The 24,458-nt window shown below is 33.7% G+C and overlaps 1 protein-coding gene across 2 annotated transcripts; it reads left to right on the top strand.

Annotated features, from left to right (window-relative positions):
• Window positions 1–214: 214 nt before the first annotated feature.
• Window positions 215–23,680, top strand: LOC124531671 (prosaposin). 2 transcript variants are annotated; one of them, XR_006966603.1, is made up of 21 exons: window positions 215–408; window positions 3,103–3,172; window positions 3,471–3,615; window positions 5,437–5,628; window positions 5,709–5,742; window positions 6,023–6,083; window positions 8,488–8,635; window positions 11,265–11,462; window positions 11,988–12,101; window positions 13,469–13,665; window positions 14,591–14,688; window positions 15,484–15,734; window positions 16,480–16,641; window positions 17,244–17,378; window positions 18,494–18,631; window positions 19,186–19,495; window positions 20,067–20,197; window positions 20,704–20,890; window positions 21,334–21,473; window positions 21,960–22,221; window positions 23,316–23,680. XR_006966603.1 is itself a non-coding variant. In XM_047106160.1 (21 exons), the coding sequence occupies exons 1-20, from the start codon at window positions 354–356 to the stop codon at window positions 22,095–22,097; spliced, it is 2,904 nt and encodes a 967-aa protein (XP_046962116.1). In that variant the 5' UTR covers window positions 215–353; the 3' UTR covers window positions 23,316–23,680. The 2 variants fall into 2 exon arrangements, 1 of the variants encoding a protein (XP_046962116.1); XM_047106160.1 differs by having other exon boundaries at window positions 21,960–22,097.
• The last annotated feature ends 778 nt before the right edge of the window (window positions 23,681–24,458 follow it).

The following is a 24,458-nucleotide window of genomic DNA, read 5'->3' as shown; positions in this document are numbered from 1 at the left end:
ACCGAACGTCATCAATATTAATTCAGCGTAAACTATTTTTATTTTATAAAAAATCATAAAGATTTTATAGAAAATATTACTGTTATACAAAATAACGAATTAACTCATATTTTATAGTGTTGTTTATATGCTACAAAATATTTAATAATAAAAGTATATTTTTATTTTAATCTGTGACTATTATTAACTTTAGTTATCTGTAATAGTGACTTGACATTTGTTTATCAAATCAAATCAATACGCAATAAACTTCGCACGAAACAAAGTGAAAATTATTCGGTATATTGTTTTGTTAGTCTTATTACAACGGAGATCGAAAGTGGACACTTAAATTTAAAGTATAAGCGTTCAATATGACAAACGCACTCGCTGTTTGTCTCTTCTCTATATTATTCTTTTGTTGTTCAAGTGAGTATTTTTTTGCATGCGTTTAATTACTTGTTGATTTTATTGTTCTTGTCCTTGCAAAAACGCTATTTCACGTCATGTTAAGAAACTAGCGTAGTGCAATAGTTTCTCAGCTTTAAACCTGTATTATTTGTTACGTATTAAACGTTATTATAATTATTTGTTATAATTGATTAAAGAGTAAACGGAAATTTTTAAAACATATTTTTGTTTTTAGCAGGTAGTACAAAAATAGTTTGTTTTTTATTAGAACTTATAAAATACTTGTTGTTGGTTTAGTAATGCTTACTGTACAAAAGAATTACTTTAATAGTAAAAAGTTTTTAAATATGAACACCCAACATTGTAAAAGTAAAAAATATCATGTTGTACCAAACTATTCTATAGTCAAAATAGTTTTATATGTTAGGCTGGATATTGTGGTAATTTTGTTATTAAAAAAACCTATTTGAAATTAGGTTACATCGATAACTGATGATATAGATAATTTTATTAATTCTGAAAAATCTAATTGTGTGTAGATATTAGTATGAAGCAAGTAGGGATGTACGATATTTGGAAAACATCGATGTTGACATCGATGTTAACATCGAATCAAAAATGTCGATGTACGATAAATATCGATTCGAAAACATCGATATGTGTTAAACATCGATGTTTTCGGTATAAAATAAAAAAAACTATTATATTTATGAAAATTATTTATTTTATACAAAAGTTGCACAAAAATGTTAACGATCCCAATATTTCTTGGCGACACTTTGTAAGAAAATTAACTTAGACAGGTGTTTTCCCTTCAGTCGGTTCCGCTGTTGATAAAGGAGTTGGCCAGCTTTAGAAAAAAGCCTTTCTGAAGCTGTGGATGTAGCTGATTTTTTTCTTCGATATTTTTGTTCATAAAACATCGATGTGTCGATGATATTGAAGTCATAACATCGATGTCAAAACATCGACGTTTTCCAGCGAAACATCGATGTTTCTTCAACATCGATGAATATCGATCATCCCTAGAAGCAAGCAGCAGTTATTTTTATCACTATAGTAAATACTTAGTTTGTTGTTGATAGATAAGATTGTAAATTTCACTTTCCGTATATTTTGGACATTGTGAATTTTACTAGTAGGTACTTGACATACATTTTTTTTAAATTCCTTACTAACATAGGGAGACAACATACTTCAGTTTAATATAAACAATTCAATTTTTAAAGCACATTCAAGTGGAATATATTATCGTCTGAAGGTCAAAAGTTTACAAGATTAATATTAATTTTTACATTTATGTGAACAGATGTGTTTATGTTAGTATACCTATTATTATAATATAAGATAAATTGTGAGTCACAAATAATGTTTTCAAGTCACATTATTGTCTCGGAAGTTACTCACCGTTTAATACAATATTCAATTTCCTGTGATCTGCATATACAGAAGGGGATCATGTTATGCAAAATGATAATTGAAAAATTGACTATTGAACCAACAAATATAAATATTATATGTGATTATATATATTGCACACTAGTTGTGAACTAATTTCTTTGTTATGTTATGTGTATCTTACACATAACGTAACAAAGATTATGATATAGGATTCATTGAACATTATTTCAATGGATATTTTTTAAGTGAAAAATGAATAAGATTGCTGTAAAGCTAATTGTATGTTAATAGATCAAGAAACATATACTTAACATTTTTTTTAATAGTTAAAATTATCACAGTTTTCGTCTAACATACATACAAAACATATAGTATTGATATAATAGCAATAACCTTTGTTATTATTATTAGGCCGCCCTTGTTGTAGTTTATTACCAAAAAAATAAAACATTCTAAATTGAATAAGTTTTTGTTACTTTCTTTTATTTCTGTACTTACAGATCATTCGAATCAATGCCCTATTTAGAATAACAATATATAAGCTGATAAAAGTAAATTAATGAGATTTCTAAAACGCAATATGTTCAAATTATATTATCAACATTACATGACTTGATATTTTGACGTCATTTTCTATCTTGCAAGAATAATTAGTGAAGATAGATAGAGTTCTTAATTTTCTATCTACTAACGAAAAATAATCTGTCTATATTAAAGAAGAAGTCATATATTTGTAATATTCAATATATATACAACTTAAAACAGAAATAGTTTGTTTCATTGAAGATTTTAGTATATAATATCATTACAAGTAGCTGGCTTGGCGGCTTCATACAATTTATATTTAGACTATTGATGTGACAAGCGTGAATTTCATATTCTTGCACTAAATATATAAATATGCTTTCACAACTAATCACCTTCACGTCTCCTACATCGTATGTGACAACATCAAAATAAACTGCACCTTTTTATTATATTGATAAGTTGTCTAGTTTTCACAATTATGTTACTTACTACATTCTGGATTTAAATAGTAACATTAACATTATCTGTTCTCTATTTAAACTTTGTATATAATGTTATTGACTTATTGTTACTGATAAAAACACATAGCGACCTTTTAAATATACTCGTAATAATTTATATTAAAATAAAGTTAATCTCATGTTATCTTCTAAAATAATGTTAGAATATTATGAACATATTTGTCAGTTGATAGTTTAAATGTTCTATATAATTGTTTATTTATACAGTACTATATATAATTATTGTTTCAACTCTTGTTAGCTTTAAAAATTTTTTTTGTAGGTTTGTCATCTGCCCGGCAAATTCCAAAAGAATGTTCCAAAGGTCCTGATTATTGGTGTGAAAACTTGACGTAAGAAAGAAATATAATTACATTAATAATTTATATATTTGGCTTATCTACGATTTTTTTTTATTATATTAAACATTGAATATAAATTTTCTGAGTATATGTTACTATTCCATACATATTTCTTGGAAAATCTAATATAATTTTATATTTAATAATAAACAGAATTGCTTAAAGGGGTCGTGTGTGTTATTTTATTAAATATAATAAAGCTATCAAATTTTGGCAATATAAATATGTTTGTTTAATCATATATTCATGAATCATTGAATTGTAATCTGTGATTAATCAACGTATCTAGGCGTGCCGCAGCCTGCGGTGCGGTGCAGCACTGCATCGGCACAGTATGGGAGCACCAACACGAAGACATCAAGAAAAGCTATGAATCCGACAGGATCATACGTCTCTTCAGACAGCTTAAAGATGTCAAGGACATGATTAACGAGGTAACGTATATAGCAGTGTATAAGGAAGACGTATAAGTAAACAGGGTATATAATTAATTTAAAACGCAATAGCTTCACGGTAAAACAACGAAGGGGCGACTCGTTGGATATCACTACTTCGAAACTGAACACTCCTTTTACCTTTTCTCTGTACCTTTTTCGTCTCTATTTGTCAACAGATTTTTTTTTTCTTAATGTTTTGTTTGTTTTATTATTGTAATTCATCAAAAATGTATCGAATTCGAAAAAATAGTTTTAAGAAATTCAGTATATCCAAGTAGGTTTTCGCCAAATTTTTATTAAACTAATATAATGAAAGAGATATTTTTGTAGTCAAAATATACCCGCGAAAACCAAAGATAAGTTAATTTACAAGATGCATCTATATAGTATAATATTCGGTCATTTTGATGGTTTCGAAATAATCAAATATATCCAGCATTCGAAATTTTTATTTACAATGTAAATTGTAAAAGATATTACATTCAGTTACAGAGTAGAAATACAGATGAAAAATTTCTTTTAATACACGGTAATGTTTTTTATTTTTTTATTTTAGTAAATAATGTAGTTATTTATAAGTTTCTGTTATTCTGTTACAAGATGAAAACCGTAACGACAATGATATTATTCACGGTATGAACTATTAATTAGCGGTCAGTTATTCTGCCAATTCGCTTAAGAAATATTAATCACAATTTTATTCATTTCTTTATTGCTATTTCGTTATCAATCGTGGTTTATGCTATGGATCGTGAGCTAATAGTAAAAATATTTTTAATGGCGATCAAATAAAATGCTCTTTTACAAATGAAAGTTTAGTTATTTGCATTCGTATTGACAATAAGTTTATATATAAATAAAGTTCAGGATTAAATGAAATACACGATATTATAACGCAACGTTTATTTGAAAGCGTGATAAAGTCGAGAAAATTATAGCCAAAATTTACGGTTTAACCTAAATAACTAAAATATTTAATAATCACTGTTGTGTATGTGATAAGAAAAGCAAGTGTTTCCGCTCGTTTAAAAATAGTATGATAGTCATTATTTTTTATTGTGATATAAATACATGTCAATAATTGCACAAATGAAATTTATTCAGTACTCATGTCTAAATTCAATGTAATATACATAAAGATAGCTTGTTCATATCGACGAAAGAATCATGATAAACATTCCTGAGATTTACGACTTCGAATAAATACAAGATTTAATATGCATTATTGTTTGAAATCGGAATACTTGTTTGTAATTTATGTCTTCTTTAATAGGTGTAGTACGACACAACTTAGATGTAGCATCGATAAATTCAATAAAACCGATTACTGCTGATTTCTACAACCAAGAGAAATAGCCCCCTATTACGCCTTTCGACGCTATTTGTCGCTATAGATTCTCGCGTCAGTTCAATCCGAGGCAGCAAGTGCAAGTAAATCGACGTATCAAATTGACGAATATATTAATGTCATATGATATTACAAGTTAATACGTTTCTGTAAAGATCATATTCACATAAGAAATAAATATTGGTAATTTGGGATGTGATCGGTTTTACGAATTTTGGCGATGCTTCATCTAAGTTTTGTCGTACTATACAGTTGTCATTTTTTTAGCATGTACATGACGAGTTAGCCCGTAACAGTAATATACTTACATTGAATTCGATAAACATATATCTGTCTTTTTGAATAATTGCTACCGCTAAAATAGCAAGAAGAAATATTAGTGAACTACCGAACTATAAATTTCGATGTCTATATTTTAATTTTTAATAAGATTTGTAAGTAAAGTACCTAATAAGAATTAAATCTAATAGGACTACGTGGCGACCAGTGTGAGGTCCGCGTGTAGTGACCTTTCGTCGCCAGCTATTAGGAGTTTATGCAAGCAAAATACAGCATCGCTCGAGAGCTATGTTATGCACATCCTGCAATCAGACACCACCCCAGAAACAATGTGCAAGCTTATAGGCATGTGCAACAACGATAAGCTGAAAAACCTCATAGCCGTAAGTACACACATATATGCGAATTATATATTATGTGAATTTCCATATAAGTTATAGCTAATCGTATTTTTTTATAACAGAAAAAGGATGCTGAAGGAACAAACAAACATAAAGGTAAGCTTCGATAATATATAGTCATTTATTATATTATATTCCTATTCATAATTAAGTAAATTAAATCCTAATAAATTAATAGTAAAATTGTTCGTTTAGCTCGATTTGTTTACACAAAGGAATCAGGCAGGATCAACGGCTCGACTTGCTTTTCGAGGCCAAAGAGTGTACTATTAATATTTAGAAACCTCTTTCGAACCAATAGTATTTGAACCTAGAAAACCATAGTATGAACAAGATTTGTTGGATCATAATATTAAAGATATGCTTTTGGTTTTAGTGAAGCTCGTAGGAGGACCGAAATGTACTTGGGGACCGTCTTATTGGTGCAGCAACTTCAGGTAAGATCCATAAGTATATCCTATATAGGTATATAAAACGATAAGTTCTGTTTTTAAATCATTCGATATTATAAATAAAATATGAAATCATTTATTTTTTTATTCGAAAAATAAAAGTATTTATAACAGTTTCGGCCCCCAGCTTTTCCTGCATGTGGATGTTATCATTTAATGGCCATCAAATATTAAGATAAGATTTTTGTCTATATTCGCACGAAATAATCCGATTAAGGCCTTAATAATATTATTAAAAAAATACTTATTATTATTCGTATTACAGTGGTAAGTATTACAGCTTACCTGATTCCAATATACAACATTTATTTATGTGTGCGTTATTTACTGGGCCTTAGTTTATTCATCTTCGATACCCGAGTCAAATAAATGTGCATTTCCAACAGCAAGACTTCGGGCTGTTATTGGGATTTCTTCTAAAAAAAACCCAATATCTTTTTATCGGGATAGATTTTGACTTTAGAACTTGGGATGAATCCGTATATCAAGTTACTAGAAATAAATATGCATATATGTCTAAATACGCATATATGAGATATACCGTCCTATTGGATCACTCTGTTTATTGATGAAAACCACATGAAAATTCATATCGTATCCTAAAGATACCTATAGCCTATATACCTATAGTGTATATAAGCTCACAGAAGGCGGGATGTGAAATTACAGTTTCCTTCTTTTCTTCTCGCTAGAGGCTGCTTTCCGAAACGGTGGTAGTGTTTAATTATCGACAATTTAAAATCGCTTAATTGCAATGTTTACTTGAATAAAATTAATTTGATTTGATTAAAACTAATATGTAAACAAAATAATCTTTGACGTGTGACGAGCTCATAATATGTTACGGTCATTATTTTCCGCCTTGTATTTACCATGACGGTTTCTTTATATATACAAATGAATAAAATTGAATTGTCTGTCAATGATTTCGAAATAACAGTCTTATGAAATAAGTGTGTTTTTTACAGTTTTCCAAAACTAAAATGATACTTTTTTCTATTTTTGTCGTACGTATATGCGAGGTAGGTACATAATTATTTAATGTATATTAGACAATGCAGGTAAAACCGCGAGTCAGAACTAGTTTTGTATACAACTGTATACAAAACTAGTTCTGACTCGCGGTTACGATACATTTTTCCTTTAAGTTTATAAAAAAATTATACAATAATAATCATGTAAAACGTTGTACACGTGGCGTGCACTTTGAGAGGCCTATGTCCAGCAGTGGACAAAATCAGGCTGATGATGTAAAGTGATGTAACGTTGTAAATGTCTTAAATAAATAAATGTATTATTTGTTTATTTACGCTTTCATATATATTTCCTTACACAGACGCGATTCTCTTCCATTTTTCCTGCCCGTAGCTGTATGATAGTATGTCCGTTGCAAAGACATACATTTTTGTCATTAATAAACATGACGTTTGCAATAATATTGACCGCAAGGCGTAGTGGTGTAACTTCCTCCTATTCCAATAGCTGTTTATAATCGCATTCGTTACGATTAGTCAATGTTATTTGTTTACGTAAATTTTCGCTATCATGACAAATGTTATGCTTTATAAGTGATCAAATTTCTGTACTTAATTCGATTATGCAGTTTTTAGTTTCATATTTAAATGCATTTACAAATTTATATTAAAATGATATACAAGCGAATAGCTATTGACATTTTTAAACTTTGAATAAGACGAATTAATTTTCATATCTGAGTTATATTGGTATATTTTATAGGTTTGAATTTTATAGATTTCCTTTATGTTTATCTTTAAAAAATGTATAAAGGTAAATTGGTAGTAGGGCTCCTTGTAAACTCGTCTGGGTAGGCACTCCACTCATCAGGTATTCTATCAAATAGCAATTCTTGCGTTCTGTGTTAAAATATGGGTTGGCCAGTACAAATATAAGCAGAAGCATACAAGCTTAGTTGGTCGCCAATGGTTCGTGGCACCTTGTTGGCCACTTATCACTAGGTGATATGAAACAATATCAAAATCTTCGAAAAATATTAACGCTTTTTTAACGACTGATAATGACTGTGTAGAAATGTAAATCTATAGTGTCATAGGCATCCTATGACACAGAATAGAATGATTGATTCATAGAAATAGAAAATAAAATAAAAAAACATTGTTTACGCGGAATTCACGTCATAAAACTTTTTTATGAAGAATTTTTAATTTTTCATAGAAAACTGTACCGTAGTTGTAAACAAGTTTATTGAAAATTCTATAATTTGTCGTTCTTAGAGGACGTACTTTGAAACGAAAGTGTCGTTTTCGGGGAATGTACTCATTAGAATAATTAAATGTTGATTCAAGAATAAGTACTTGTGTAATTCCAGAATTACTGATTGCGTTATTATTGTTTTGTTTGTTATTCGTAGCACGGGGAGAGAATGCGGGGCGACGCACCACTGCGTCGAGCGAGTGTGGTCCAAGATGACCTTCCCTGAGGACAACGACGGCATCTGCAAGATATGCAAGGACATGGTGACCCAAGCTCGTGACCAGCTACAGAGCAATGAGACTCAGGTGAATAACAATCCCTGGTGTTTTTATTACTAAAAGAAATTTCACTGCAAAAACGAACTCGTATATTATTCAAATTTCAGTTTTTATTACACCTTTCTAATCATCCGGTATATTTTTGCAACTGTATAAATTGGAAGCTGTACTGTTTTTTAAAAAAAGCCTATCGTTTTAGAAAAGAACTTTACTGTAACTTTCCCATTGCTGGGAAAACGCCCCCTGTACTCTTAGGTATAGTGAAGGTTTTGAGCAATTTGTAAACGCAAAACTTTACGTGACAAAAAAATGCTTGCAAATTTTCAATAAATTACGGAGCGAACGCCGCCAATATTTGGATATAAATATCCTTAAAAAAAGCAAAAGGAATTTTCTGTTTAAACTTTTCATATGCCTACACATTCACACATCAGAAAAAAAAATTGATTTGCACTAATACTTAAAATAAATAAATTACAACAAGATATTTATATTGTTAACGATGTCTGTTTTGTTTTTATAATCTGTGACCCGTTCGCTTTAATGTAAAGCAATGACCGATAAGAGTATTAATGAACTCCATTCTTGATGTAATGGAATGTCTTAACCCTGCCACGGCCGATCGTGTCTCCTGCGGGTCATGATTCGCTCCTATTGTCCGAACCTTGGTGGTAGGGCTTTATGCAAGCCCGTCTGGGGAGGTACCACCCACTCACCAGTTATTCTACCGCCAAATAACAGTACTCAGTATTGTTGTGTTCCGGTCTGAAGGGTGAGTGAGCCAGTGTAACTACAGGCACAAGGGACATAACATCCTAGTTCCCAAGGTTGGTGGCACATTGACGATGTAAGGAATAGTTAATATTTCTTAAAGCGTCATTGTCTATGGGCGATGGTGACCACTTACCATCAGGTGGCCCGTATGTCTGCCAACCTATACCATAAAAAAACCCCAAACAATACATAGCCTATAGACTTCCTCGATAAATTGATTATCTAACAATGAAAGAATTTTTCAAATCTGCCCATTCCTGAGATTACCACAAAAAAAACAAACGTTTAATGCGTATATAATTATTGTAAGTTGATACAAACTTAAAACGTTTTCATTATATCAAAATTTTCTAGCTACTACCAATAAAGCAATCGAAAGCATTTACATTACTAAAAATTAAACAGCTCATATCTAAAACAAAGCATATAAGAAACACCTACAAAGGGCTTCGACAATTGTTGATCGAAGATAAAGGGACGTTAAATCATAGTAAATATTTATTACAATGATAATGTTTATTGCTAGTAGTTACTAAAATCATATGGTCCAATTGCAACTGAATAACTTTGTAGAATAATAATTAAGTGAGCTATCATACGAGAGATTTAAGCTTAATGTCAAATTATCGATGTTGATTTCATTAATAACCGCGATCGTACCGTTGTCCGCTTCGCTCGACTTGTTTACGGCATGTTTGTCACGTGCTAGGCAAAATAGTAGCCTTGTCCTCCCTTAGAGTTCAAGTTTACTTCATATTCGTCAAATTAGATTCTGCTGTTTGGTTGTGAAAGAGAGTCTGACAGAGTCACTTACACGTTTATAAGATTATTATAATTTTTTTAGTATATTTTCGAAAATTCTTAAATAGCCAAATGAATCAATATTCAGGTAATTTTCTTTTAAATGGAATTTGAATCAATTTGTATTAAAATAATTAAATTAAATTAAACATATCCATTAACTTTGGTTTACTCATAATTCAAATGTCTACAATGTATATATAATAAGTAGATATTATATCCTTCGTTGCTCCATTAAAGTCTGTTTCGTATGAATCATATCGAATTACTCAGATGATGACGCCATGTTAAGAATACATGATCAGTTTTCTTTCATTTTAGCATTGAATTTAATCGAAACAATATTTTTAAGCTGACTTCAAAAATATAAATATGCCATTACCCAATATACTATGCACTAACAAAAACACAGGGCGGGTCATACCGACGTCAGCTGACAACTTTGAATATAAATGTCATTGTTTTTTTATTTTGTTTTGTTTTTATGGAATAGGTTGGCGGACGAGCATATGGGCCACCTGATGGTATGTGGTCACCATCACCCATAGACAATGACGCTGTCAGAAATATTAACTATTCCTTACATCGTCAATGTGCCACCAACCTTGGGAACTAAGATGTTATGTCCCTTGTGTCTGTAGTTACACTTGCTCACTCACCCTTCAAACCGGAACACAACAATACTGAGTACTGTTATTTGGTGGTAGAATAACTGGTGATTGGGTGTTACCTACCCAGACGGGCTTGCACAGAGCCCTACCACCAAGTAAAATTTGTTCATGTCATTATTTGTTCTTATCGTTCTTTTCGCTGTCCGTGGTGGATGAAGGCATCGCGAGAAAAAATGTCGATTAAAATCCATCCACCCAATCGAGGATGGAACCGCGTGGTAGAATATGCTCCAAACAGTATCCGCAATATGAGAGATGAAGCCCAGAAATGAGATACTTATCTGTCACGATGCTATTATAATTGTTTCTTATAATTTAAATCATATCGAATTTTTCGTCATGACAATCTTAATAAAGAGAAATGTAAACATTATTATATTAATTTTACTAATTGAAGTATATTTCAACAGGAAGAACTGAAGGAGGTCTTTGAAGGTGAATGCAAACTGATTCCCATCAAGGTAGTGACAAAGGAATGCATTAAGTTGGCCGACGACTTCGTACCCGAGCTGGTCGAGACCCTGGCGTCGGAGATGAACCCGGACGCCGTGTGCTCCGTGGCGGGGCTCTGCAACAACGCCAACATCGACAAACTCATTGAGGAATACGTAAGTACAAATTGTTGATATGTAAAACTTTGGAACAGCTTGGAAGGTGAATGATACGCCCATTTCGAACTGAATTGCAATAATTTGTACGATTCGTAAATGTTTCTTTTTCTATTTATTCGTTTTTTTTTTCTTCTAATTATATAAGTAAAATATTTCAATTTCTTTCAATTGTAAAATATTCGCGAACTTTTTTTATTCTTCCTTAGATATTACAAGAATTATTGTAAAATGACATAAGTATTTTAAATTTACTTTTGTATCGTACTTTTCATCTGATACTATTTGATGATAATCTGTTGAATGAATGTAATATTTAAGTATTTAATAAATTGTTTTCAAGACATGGGTAAAGACTTTATAAAGAAATTTTATTTTCATTGATTTGTGAGAGCTTTGTCGCTGCAACCAAGTTATTGACGAAAAGGGATATATGGGTACAGTTTGTAAATATTTCAAGTAAAATTACAAAAAAAACGACTGACGTTTGCATGTAATATACTAATCTGTCGATTTAAATTTCAGAATGCAACATTGAAGCACAGGGAAGATTGTTCGAATTGCAGAAGATCGGTCGGCGTTGTCAGGAAGAGGTTCGACGAAACCAGCTACGAAAACTTCCTCGTCGGAATATTGCAAGTATGTATTCTGTGATCATCAAAATCAAAATCAAAATATAGTTCATTCAAGTGGGCTTTTACAAGCACTTGACGACCTCCATGGTCGAGTGGTGTGTACACCGGTTTTCATGGGTACGCCACTCTGAGGTCCCGGGTTCGATTCCCGGCCGAGTCGATGTAGATTACAATTAGTTTTCTATGTTGTCTTGGGTCTGGGTGTTTGTGGTACCGTCGTTACTTCTGATCTTCCATAACACAAGTGCTTTAGCTACTTACATTGGGATCAGAGTAATGTATGTGATGTTGTCTCATATTTATTTATTTATTTATTTATTTACTTTTGAATTGTCATTTAACAATTAAGTGAAGCTACTCGGGTTCGGAAAGTAGATTCTACCGAGAAGAACCGGCAAGAAACTCGGTAGTTACTCTTTTTCAACATTTAAAAAAAATACAGTCATGTTAGTTAATACAATTATTAAAATTAATGTATCCTGCCTGGAAGTCAACAGGTATTAATTCCACGCTTTTTTATCATCAAATGAGAATCATGTGTATAAACAATTCCTTGAACGGTTATAATCGATCATTCGCTAAAACATTTAAAATTAATAAAGATTAACTGTCAGTTATATACCAATAAAATAAAAACAGTCACAAATTTGCTACCACTGATGAACTCCCCTTGCTTTTAATACGTCTGAATGGTGACGTAACTTCCTTGACCACGTCGCTCAGTTTTCGTTCTACAGTAGTATAATATATTTGTTTTGTGTAATTGGCTCACCGTTTGAATGGTATTCAACTCGAAAAACAGCTATGGAAAGTTGCACCTGATTTTTATGGATTTTAACATAGTATTTTAGTAATATTGGTTCAAAATGTAACATAGATTTTTGGCAAAAAATTACGTAGCCATGAAACTCTCTTGTAAAGATTAAATTTTAAGTAAATTGGACTTTTATAAAGGTCACTTTATGTCTGCAATTTTTATTTTGATTAAAAATTATCTCACACTGAAAATTGACTATTAAAATTGATATATATTTGATTTGTTAACAAATTAATTCAAACAACAACAGCCTGTAAATTCCCACTGCTGGGCTAAAGGCCTCCTTTCCCTTTGAGGAGAAGGTTTTGGAACGTATTCCACCACGCTGTTCCAATGCGGGTTGCTGGAATACACATCTGGCAGAATTTCAATGAAATTTGTCACATGCAGCGTTCCTCACGATGTTTTCCTTCACCGCTGAGCACGAGATGAATTATAAAGACAAATTAAGCAAATTAATCAGCGGTGCTTGCCTGGGTTCGAACCCGCAATTATCGCGCACGCGTTCTAACCACTGGGCCATCTCGACTTAAATCGATTCGATTTATTCAAAGGTGTGTCAAAACATGGGATCGCTCTCCGACTCTTGCTCGATGCTAACGTTCAAGTACTACGAGAACATCATCGAGGCACTGAAGAAGGACCTCACGCCCCAGTCGATCTGCCACTTCAGCGGGCAGTGCACCCACCTCTACCACTCGCACAACCTCTACACCTTCCCCGACGAGCTGAAGGATGTGAAATCTACCGAGTATGTTTCTATGATAAATATATTTTTGCCACAATATTATTGCCACTATTCATTTATTTAACACTTTTTTGTACACCACAATTACAATCACAAACGATTTTTTTTTATTATTATTTAAAATACAACATCCATAGGCTCGCAGATGCCCGTGCCTTTTTTACATTTTATATTCAATTACATTTTGGCGTTTTATATTTTATACTAAACATCAGCAGATCTTCTCTGGAAATCATTTTTGTCGTCTTCTTGGGAGACGTGGCCCACACTGATATATATTTTTTTTCTTTTAAATAATATATACGTAATTTATAATAAATAATATATAATAAAAATAATATATAAACTATAATAAATAATATATAAATAAAAATATATAGCAGTATATGTGTTCGAATTACTACAATCCAGCGGGTCCTGGTCCGCGTTTGATCAGAGAGAGCACGGCCTCGGCGACTCTGATGTCGCGTTTATGTATAGATGTCTTGAGGCTGTGCTCTAGGATGGTCCTTTCTGACATTTACAAACGATTACAGAATATACAAACTAATAAGCTAATGGTGAAACAAAAGGAGGCCTTATTTATGGCTTATTAGCCATCTCTTCCAGACTACCTTGGGTTAGAGAATTGTGTTTGGAAGACAGTTTATGGTGGTGCAATTTTAAATACTCTTTAAATAAATACAACCTAAACATATACAAAAATAAATAACAGTAATAAATATTCAATAATATGCATACGTACATATAACAATAAATACATACATACTTACATTCATACATACATACATACATATAAATACATTATACATACATATATGACGTTATTAAATGTTTGTCATAATCAAGTCATCATTATTGTGATAAAACCCATATTTTTAGACCCCATTTTCTATTTTTAATATTTATGAATATTATTTTTGTTTAGTGATGTTCCGTGCGAGTTTTGCGAGCAGGTCGTAAAACACATGCGAGACACGTTAGTGGCAAACACTTCAGAAGTTGAGTTCCATAAAGTTCTAACCGGTACGTAAAAATGTATCAACATTATTTCTGGTAATTAGTTTTACGATATTCTTGGAATCCTCAGCGTCGTACATGTAGACAAATAGCGTAAACCGACTACAGCTGTTTACAACAATTGTTTATTTGTCGATATCTCATGATGAAATTTATAATATTCCCTATGGATACGCAAACAACATATAAAACTATTATATGTTAGCGAGGTTGCTAGTTGAAGTTTAGAAGTAATATCAATGTGGATATAAGTATTTCAGTAGAAAAAGAAACCATCAACTGGTACAATCAATCCTTTTATTATAATTATAATTGTTGATATTAAATATTCGATTGGGATTTCAAAGACAAGTCAAAGTCAAAATTCGTCATTCAAAATGGTAGTGCTTACACTTCCTTATTGATAGTCGAAAATCTACCACAGGTTTGGAATATAATACCTCAGACCTGAAAAGAACCGGCGAAAGAAACAACAACAACAAACAACAACAGCCTGTAAATTCCTACTGCTGGGCTAAAGGCCTCCTCTCCCTCTGAGGAGAAAGTTTGGAACATATTCCATCACGCTGTTCCAATGTGGGTTGGTGGAATACACATGTGGCAGAATTTCTATGAAATTTGTCACATGTAGGTTTCCTCACGATGTTTTCCTTCACCGCTGAGCACGAGATGAATTATAAAGACAAATTAAGCACATGAATCAGGGGTGCTTGCGAAAGAAACATTTTCCTAATATAATCAAATCAGATAATCTAACATGATGTCAAAATACATTCTAAGATAATGGTTACGGTCTACCAGGTCTCTGCAAGCACACGGGCAACTTCAAATCGGAATGTCTGCAACTGGTCGAGCAGTACCACTCGGTCATCTACTACTACCTCGTGTCGGAGCTGAAGCCCGACGAGATCTGCGGCTTCATCGGCATATGCACGAACAAAACCGACGCCACCATCGCGCCGTTGCTGCCCAAAGAACTGGCGGTCAAAGCCATCACCATGTCACCTAAGCACATCGGTGAAGACGAAGCCAACAGCTACACGACGCAGAAAGTTAGTGAAAATTCACACATCGAACTAACGTTACGCTGTGAAACGAGTTCATATGCTTTACAATTGATTAAAAAAAAATATGCCTATCTTAAGGTTACGATTTTAGTTGTCACCAATAACTTTGTTTTGATATAAATATTTATAAAGCATAATTTATAGCAGAATTCCATTTATAAGCATTAAGCCGTACACCAACTGTACTAAACACTCGTAGTGGCGTTGCGTAATTAAAAAATGATTGAATATTTAAGTTCAAAAAATTCAACAACAAGAACAACAGCCTGTAAATTCCCACGGCTGGGCTAAAGGCCTCCTTTGAGGAGAAGCTTTGGAACATATTCCACCACGCTGTTCCAATGCGGGTTGGTGGAATACACATGTGGCAGAATTTCTATGAAATTTGTCACATGCAGGTTTCTTCACGTTTCTCATGTTTTCCTTGACCGCTGAGCACGAGATGAATTATAAAGACAAATTAAGCACATGAGTCAGCGGTGCTTGCCTGGGTTTGAACCCGCAATCATCGGCTAAGATGCACGCGTTCTAACCACTGGGCCATGTCGACTCTCACTGGGCCATCTAGACAAAGATTCTCAGAAAATTCGTTTACAATTAAATAGTACGTAGAACATGGCACATCTTGAAAATAAAAGTCTACTCATTCCAAACCGCTGGTAATTTATACATTAACTGACTGTAAGTGTATGTGTGACATTAGTAATTTTTTCCTTTGATTTGTTTGCAGAAACAGGCTAGTGTACAAATCCTAGGAACCGAAACGACTGCCTCTCCCGTCTTGCCCATAGAGAGGATGTTCGTCGCGACTCCTAAGGCGGGCGCCTGGTGCTCCTTCTGCCAGTACTTCCTGCACTACGTACAAGTCGAACTCAGCGACGACAATAATGAGGTAAGTTCAATGGTAATTGACGATTGTAAACAGGCGACAACTCAGCAATACTGGAACATGATCCTCTATATAAGTTATGAAGCCCTGGTACATTAAATTATGAATTGTTCTGTGTTTATGTTTAAAATTATATTCGTTGTTATTTCTTAGAATATTTTACAATAACAGTATATCCGAACAAATTGTACCGTTAAACCAGTAGCTGCATTATGCCATTTTATACCGACCTCAGTGTGACACTTAGGCTAGAGGCTAGGCTTATTTCAAACATTTTATATAAACTAAATATTAAGTAGTAACAATTTAATAAAATTATTACTTTATTTGTAACAATATTTTAAAGATAAGAATTCGAACATAATTTAAAATTACGTTGGATAATTATGTGCGGAATTTTTTTTGCTATTTTGGTGATTACACGAAAAAAAAACGACGTAAATATTAATATAATTTATTTTAATTTCATAATAATGTATAGTCTTCTTTTACCCATTCACAATACCTTAGCCATAGTGCTCATAATTGGTGCAGTGAAATAATTTGTAGTCTATTTTATAAATTATATATACGTTTCTCGTAACTTATGCTATTCGATGTACCAGGAGGCCATAAAGAAGGTGGTGGAGGAGGCGTGCGACGTGCTGCCGCAGTCCATCAACGACGAGTGCCGGCAGTTCGTGACGCAGTACGGGCCCGCCGTCATCGCGCTGCTCGTGCAGGAGATCGACCCCGCCAGCGTGAGTACTCCCCTCGCCTCTCGCTTCTTATGCCGTCCTGGTACCATTCTAACCGGACATTAAACCTGTTCTAAGTTCGGATCAGCAAATGACACTTAGCCTTGGTAGCCTTTATTACTACTATCATTTCTCCGCCTCTCGCTTCTTATGCCGTCCTGGTACCATTTTAACCTGACATTAAACCTGTTCTAAGTTTGGATGAGCAAATGACACTTGTTAGCCTTGGTAGCCTTTATTACAATCATTTCTCCTCACATTTGCCTCACCCCATTTAAAATAATTAGAATATATATAAAAAAAAAAAAATTATGCTATGTGCAATGATGTTCTAGTAAACAGATATGTCATTAACGCGCAAAAAGTGAAGACTAGAAAACGTCCTAATTGGGACGTTTTCCTTTAGTCGTTTTCATCATAATTATGCCATTAGAGCCGAGATGGCCCAGTGGTTAGAACACGTGCATCTTAACCGATGATTTCGGGTTCAAACCCAGGCAAGCACCACTATATATATATGTGCTTAATTTGTGTTTATAATTCATCTCGTGCTCGGCGGTGAAGGAAAACATCGTGAGGAAACCTGCATGTGTCTAATTTCATCGAAATTCTGCCACATGTGCATTCCACCAACCCGCATTGGAACAGCGTGGTGGAATATGTTCCAAACCCTCTCCTTAAAGGGAGAGGAGGCCATTAGCCCAGCAGTGGGAAAATTTACAGGCTGTTACTTTACTTTTTTTTTACTTTATGCCAGTAATACGTTATAATATATCATAATTATGTAGTAATACGTTTTGTGTAATTAAACCATCTGGTTATCCCTTTTACTTATTGTTTTTATCAAGCTATCCTTTTTACTTTTAACGAAATGTAAAATAAACGGTCCCCGGCGCGGCACACTTATTTCTGTTGTTTAGTATGGGTATTACATATCTGTTTATTAGAATATCATTGGCTATGTGTAATTCTGTGCGAGTTAACTTCTAAAAATAAAATAGGGTACAGACTCTCAGACTCCTTTAATAGACCACCGAATGTACAACTGGCATAATTAAAACAATTTAATGAAATACTATTACGTGTTGTTCTTGTAAATAATATAAATTACTTAACAGGTATGTCCCGCTCTCGGTCTGTGTGCGAAAACGGAGGAAGTTCGTCGCGTTTCCATCAACTCTGAGAAGTCAAACTGTCCGCTATGTCTGTTCGCTGTGGAACAACTCGAAACTATGCTCAAGAATAACCGCAGTGAGGTTAGTTTATTCATTTCTTTTTAAACACTGGTAAATAATGGAATTTGTAGTCATGTTCATGTACTAGAATATAATTACAAAAATAATGTATTTATATGTTACCTTTAATAGGCTATTTGAAAATGCGAAAAATAAATTTTGTATTATTGTAATCAGTGTATATTATGAGTGTAAAAATGGTTATTTACTAACGCAAGTTGAAAATAATACTTAATTTATTCAAAAATCAATAAAGAAAAATGCATAATTTCAAACGGTTGTCACGTGACACAAAACGCTCCTGATTGGCCGGGCTTATGATGAAGTCACTTTCTTGTAAACTTTGCTTTTCTACTACATGTACCACAAATTAAAATACAGCAAAGTGATGTCACCGACCCCATTGCAGCGCCATATTGTTGTGTGGAATTTTTAATATGATATTTTTCGACAAACATGAACTAGAAATAAAAAAAAACAACTTTTACTGGGTTCCATAACTTCTACTAAATAATATAAAATGAATTGTAAAACCCAGTCAAATAGCCTGGTCACTTAAATATCAAATTTTACAGGAGAGTATCCGCAGAGCCCTCGACGGTCTCTGCACTCACCTGTCTTCTAAACTCCGCACTCAATGCGTGGATTTCGTCGACACGTACACCAACCAACTCGTCGAGATGCTCGTAGCAGACCTCAATGCTCAAGAAATATGCGTCTACCTAAAACTGTGCAAGGATGATAAGAAACACACCGACCCTCTGGCTCTCAGTCACCCGTCTATCGACAAGTACCACAGCAACCCGAGTCTGAGAGGCGACAGGAACAACAGGAAGCACCCGATGTTGCCTAAGGAAATGCTTGAAAATGGACTTGGAGATATTAGTATGTTTCAATTTATACATTTATACATAAATGTTATTTGTTAAAGAAACCAATATTCGAATGACTTGATGACGGTATAGTACGACACAAATTAGATGTAGCATCGGAAAATGCAATGGAAAGAAAAAAAAACCGATTACTGTCGATTTACACAACCAATAGAAATAGCTCCCTATCGCGCCATTCGACGCTATTCGTCGCTATTGATTCACGCGTCAGAGACAGCAAGTGCCAGTAAATCGACGCGTCAAATTGACGAATATATTAGGTCATATGACATTCCAAGTTATTACGTTTGTGCAAAGATCATATTCACATGAGAAATAAATATTGATAATTTGGGATAGCGTACTTAATTCGGATGTGATCGATTTTACGAATTTTGCCGATGCGACATCTAAGTTGTGTCGAACTATACCGTATTCTGTTGTTTTGATTAGAAGTTATAGTCAATGCAATATATTTGTAATAGCATGTATCTTTCTTTGTTTGGTAAAATATCGCCATCTTTATTACATTTAAATTGTTTTTTTATAGTAATTGATAATTTTGATAAAAATTTAAACTTCAGTGACGAACGAAATACCAGACAACACCAAGAACGGTCGCCCCATTAAAGTGTCTTCGCAGCGAACAGTTTGCGTCGTTTGCGAGTTTGTGCTGAAGGAAATCGACGACCAGATCAAAGACAAGCATAATGAAGTGAGTTTTTTTATATTTATTTTATTTTACTTACTTCCATATATGAATGTACAGATACATTATCTGCTCGTTTATAGTTCGATCGAATCGTTTTACTAAGAAATAAATTTAGGTATTCTTTTTTTTAATTTTATTTCTTTGTCTCGTATTAAAAAAAGTCAATGCATTTTTTTAGTTATTATTGTTGACATTAAGAAAATGTGCAACTGTTAGTTTTTAGTCTGTGCCTGAAGCAAGCTGGAGGAAATTTTTGCCATAGCTTACGCAATTACTAAGATAATTCGTGAGCGGCCTAGTTAGACTAGTTAAACCGTCCTTTGGAGAGAAAACTAGATTTCAAAGCAACCAGATAATTAAATTGAACAAAAATTTATGAATCTTTCCAGTTGTGTTTATAATCAACATTTAAATAAGACAACAGAAAATAATTTATATGGGATAATACATTGTTCGAATTTTTTTTCTTTTTTTTATGATTTTATTAACGTAATAATGTTTTGCTCTAGGACGAAATTAAGGCGATAGTCCACGGTGTATGCAAGCACATGCCGAAATCCGTCCGCAGCGAGTGCGACCAGTTCGTGGACAAGTACGCGGACTTGGTCATCAGCCTGCTCGCCCAGGAGCTCAACGCTGACGAGGTCTGCAGGGAACTCAAGCTGTGCGACCCCACCGCATTCAAAAAATTCAAAGGTGAAGTAAAAATATATTTAGAACAACTCCAATACGGCCAAACTTGAGAAATTAGCGTAGCGTAAACTCCTGGATCTGTCTTGTGACAAAAAATACAAATAACAGTCTGTAAATTCCCACTGCTGGGCTAAAGGCCTCTCCCTTTTGAGGAGAAGGTTTGGAACATATTCCACCACGCTGTTCCAATGCGGTTTGTGGAATACACATGTGGCAGAATTTCTATGAAATTTGTCACATGCAGGTTTCCTCGCGATGTTTTCCTTCACCGCTGAGCACGAGATCAATTATAAAGACAAATTAAGCGCATGAATCAGCGGTGCTTGCCTGGGTTTGAACCCGGAATCGTCGGTTAAGATGCACGCGTTCTAACCACTGGGCCATCTCGACTCTTCAGTGGCTCCCAAGTTAATGGCAATTAAGTAAAAGTTATTTTTTCCAAACAGAGGAGATCCTCGACTGCGCCGTGTGCGAGACAGTGGTGATGGCTGTGAAGAAGGTCCTCAGCAACGACAAGGTGGACAGAAACATCGTACACGTCATTGAGAAGTCCTGCTCTGCGCTGCCCGCCAAGTACAACGCTCGGGTCGGTACCAACACTACATCATTGCTGTTATGAACTTGAAGATGATTTGATTTTTACACATGATGCCATTGAAATGTATATTAAACACATTTTAAATTAACTGTCAGTTATCTCACATTGATATTGGCAGTCATGATGTTATGGGACTGTTTCTTAAGTCACGACACCACACGACCTCCGTGGTCAAGTGTGTGTGCCGGTTTTCATGGGTCCGCCACTTCGAGGTCTCGGGTTCGATTCCCGGCCAAGTCGATGTAGATTATCATTAGTTTTCTATGTTGTCTTGGGTCTGGGTGTTTGTGGTACCGTCGTTACTTCTGATTTTCCATAACGCAAGTGCTTGCTACTTACATTGGAATCAGAGTAATGTATGTGATGTTGTCTCATATTTATTTATTTAAGCAGCAATAGCAGTCTAGTAAAAATAATTTTCATATCATATATTTTCTTACTACCACTTTCTAAACTATAAAATGTTTACAACAGTGTCACACAATGTTGGAGATATACGGCGAGGGTGTCATCCACCTGATCGAAGAATTCGGCACCAAGGACATCTGCAAGAAAATCGGTCTGTGTTCCACCAGCGACGCAGCGATAGTTAGGATGCACAGGAATAACTAAGTGAGTTCTCGTCAATTGTAATCATCACATATTTTACCGTCAAAGCCAGAATACTCGTATACACTTTCTCATGTTTTGTGCAAGCTCGTCTGGACTCCTAACATCAGTATTAAATATTTGAAGGGTGAGTGATCCACTGGAAGACATGACTAACATATCATCATGCGTCACCATGACGCATCGACTATACCGCCAAATAACAGTACTCAGTATTGTTGTGTTCCGGTCTGAAGGGTGAGTGAGCCAGTGTAACTACAGGCACAAGGGACATAACATTTTAGTTCCCAAGGTTGGTGGCACATTGACGATGTAAGGAATAGTTAATATTTCTTACAGCGTCATTGTCTATGGGCGATGATGACCACTTACCATCAGGTGGCCCGTATGCTCATCCGCCAACCTATACCATCAAAAAAAAATAATTGACATAAAAATATTTGGTCTTTGAAATTCCATAGTTAATAATCAAAGTAATGGTTGGTATAACTGAGTCACTTGCATCTTTAATAAAATATTTGACAAGTCTTAATCTACTCATAAAAAAAAACATTGTAGATTGATTTTATTTTTAATCATCTCGGACAAGATTATTTCAAAATGGAAATAATAAATTATACAGGAATCGATACAGTTTGATCTTTGGTTTTAAATACTTAGGTTCGTTGTTTAGTTAGTCTATATCGGTAAGCACTACTCTCTTTCTGACATCGTTCATTTGGCATACGAAAGAAGAAAACAGCATTGTTGTACAAATTACAAACACAACCAAAATGACAATCAAGTGTGCGTAGTGTACTTCTTTAAATTTTTCATCGCCATGTCTTTAATTTGGAGCCGAGATGGCCCAGTGGTTAGAACGCGTGCATCTTAACCGATGATTTCGGGTTCAAAACCAGGCAAGCACCACTGTGTAGATATATGTGTTTAAAATTCATCTCGTGCTCGGCGGGGAAGGAAAACATCGTGAGAAAACCTACATGTGTCTAAATTCATCGAATTTCTGCCACATGTGCATTCCACCAACCCGCATTGGAACAGCGTGATGGAATATGTTCCAAACGCTCTCCTCAATGGGAAAGGAGGCCTTAGCCTAGCAGTGGGAAATTTGCGGGCTGTTACTTTACTTTTTTATGTCTTTGTACACACTATATACGATTTTTCTTTTGTTTATGCAAAACATTTCTGAAAAGCTCATTAAAAATATTTTTCTTCTTCCAGGTGCCGAGGCTGCATTCTAAATAAGCAATTTTAATGTAATCTCTCATTTACTTAAGTTTTGTTTTTTTTTTTACCAAAATATATTGTACTTTGATATATTATCATTGACGTAATAGTTAGACTTGTGTAATTTTAAGTTGTATGCTCCTAGTTTTCGATAATATCAACATAAAATATATATATTTTCTATGAAATTTTTGTAATATTCATGAACAATGTTCCTTGGTGATAATCGTTTTCGAGACTTTAAAAAATTAAGCGAACGTATTGATAATGATCTAAATAAAAGTATCTAGTTAATCGATATCTTACACGTTAGCCTGTGATAGAAAATCTTCTGTGAAAGGAATAAAATTGGGGTATAATTTGTGTTTTATTTCATCCTGTAATTATTTACCTAATAAAATAATTGATTTGTTTTGCACTAAATCATTCTTGATTATACATATTAATGCTTATTTTGCACTTTAAGATGATATAACTCGCTGTTTCTTATATTAACAATGCAGACCCAGTCATTGAGATCTTAAATTAAAAGACCCGTGAAGTTTAAATTCGCTTCAGCATAAAAACAAAACACATATAGTAAGTGATGTTTTTAAAGGCAGCGCTAAGTTGTATGTGTCTTGCCATACATTACTACTTAGTACATACATACTATAGTCTTAGGTCTTTGGCACGGCACATTGTATGAGCTACGCTTAATATATTTTCTAAATTTTTTATGGGCGTGTCGTTTATTGTTTAGAATCTTAGAAAAATTAAAGATTACTTCGTGTCACATTTGCAAAATAAATACCTACCAGTAAAATATATATGTATTTATGTCCAAATTTTACAACACTATTTTTATATTCGAGACTGATCAAATAAAGATAAATTAAAAATATTATTATTTAAGTGATCAAATATTTTTTTAAAAATGATCAGACATCTAAAAGTTGCTTACATATCTTCAACGATTTCAAAAGAGCTTTAACCACCTGAAGAAATTATTTTTGTTGCTGAGAACATTCGAGTCATCAAAACAAAAAGACATTAAATAAAAAAATAATCGATTCGACCGCTTACGAGCAACATTGCAACAGACCTACACGCGATACGTTATATCGGATATTAAAAAGTTCATCGCCGTAAAAAAAT

This window comes from Vanessa cardui, chromosome 8, assembly GCF_905220365.1.
Source record: "Vanessa cardui chromosome 8, ilVanCard2.1, whole genome shotgun sequence".
NCBI lineage: Eukaryota > Metazoa > Arthropoda > Insecta > Lepidoptera > Nymphalidae > Vanessa > Vanessa cardui.
The sequence above is the reverse complement of the archived record's forward strand: the minus strand, read 5'-3'. Positions and strand labels throughout refer to the sequence as shown.

Excerpts from the sequence above, each read along its gene's own strand:
- LOC124531671 (XM_047106160.1), top strand. The coding sequence starts at position 354 with ATGACAAACGCACTCGCTGTTTGTCTCTTCTCTATATTATTCTTTTGT. Across the intron at positions 409-3,102 it reads ATTATTCTTTTGTTGTTCAA|GTTTGTCATCTGCCCGGCAA; the intron begins GTGAGTATTTTT and ends TTTTTTTTGTAG. Across the intron at positions 6,084-8,487 it reads TATTGGTGCAGCAACTTCAG|CACGGGGAGAGAATGCGGGG; the intron begins GTAAGATCCATA and ends TGTTATTCGTAG.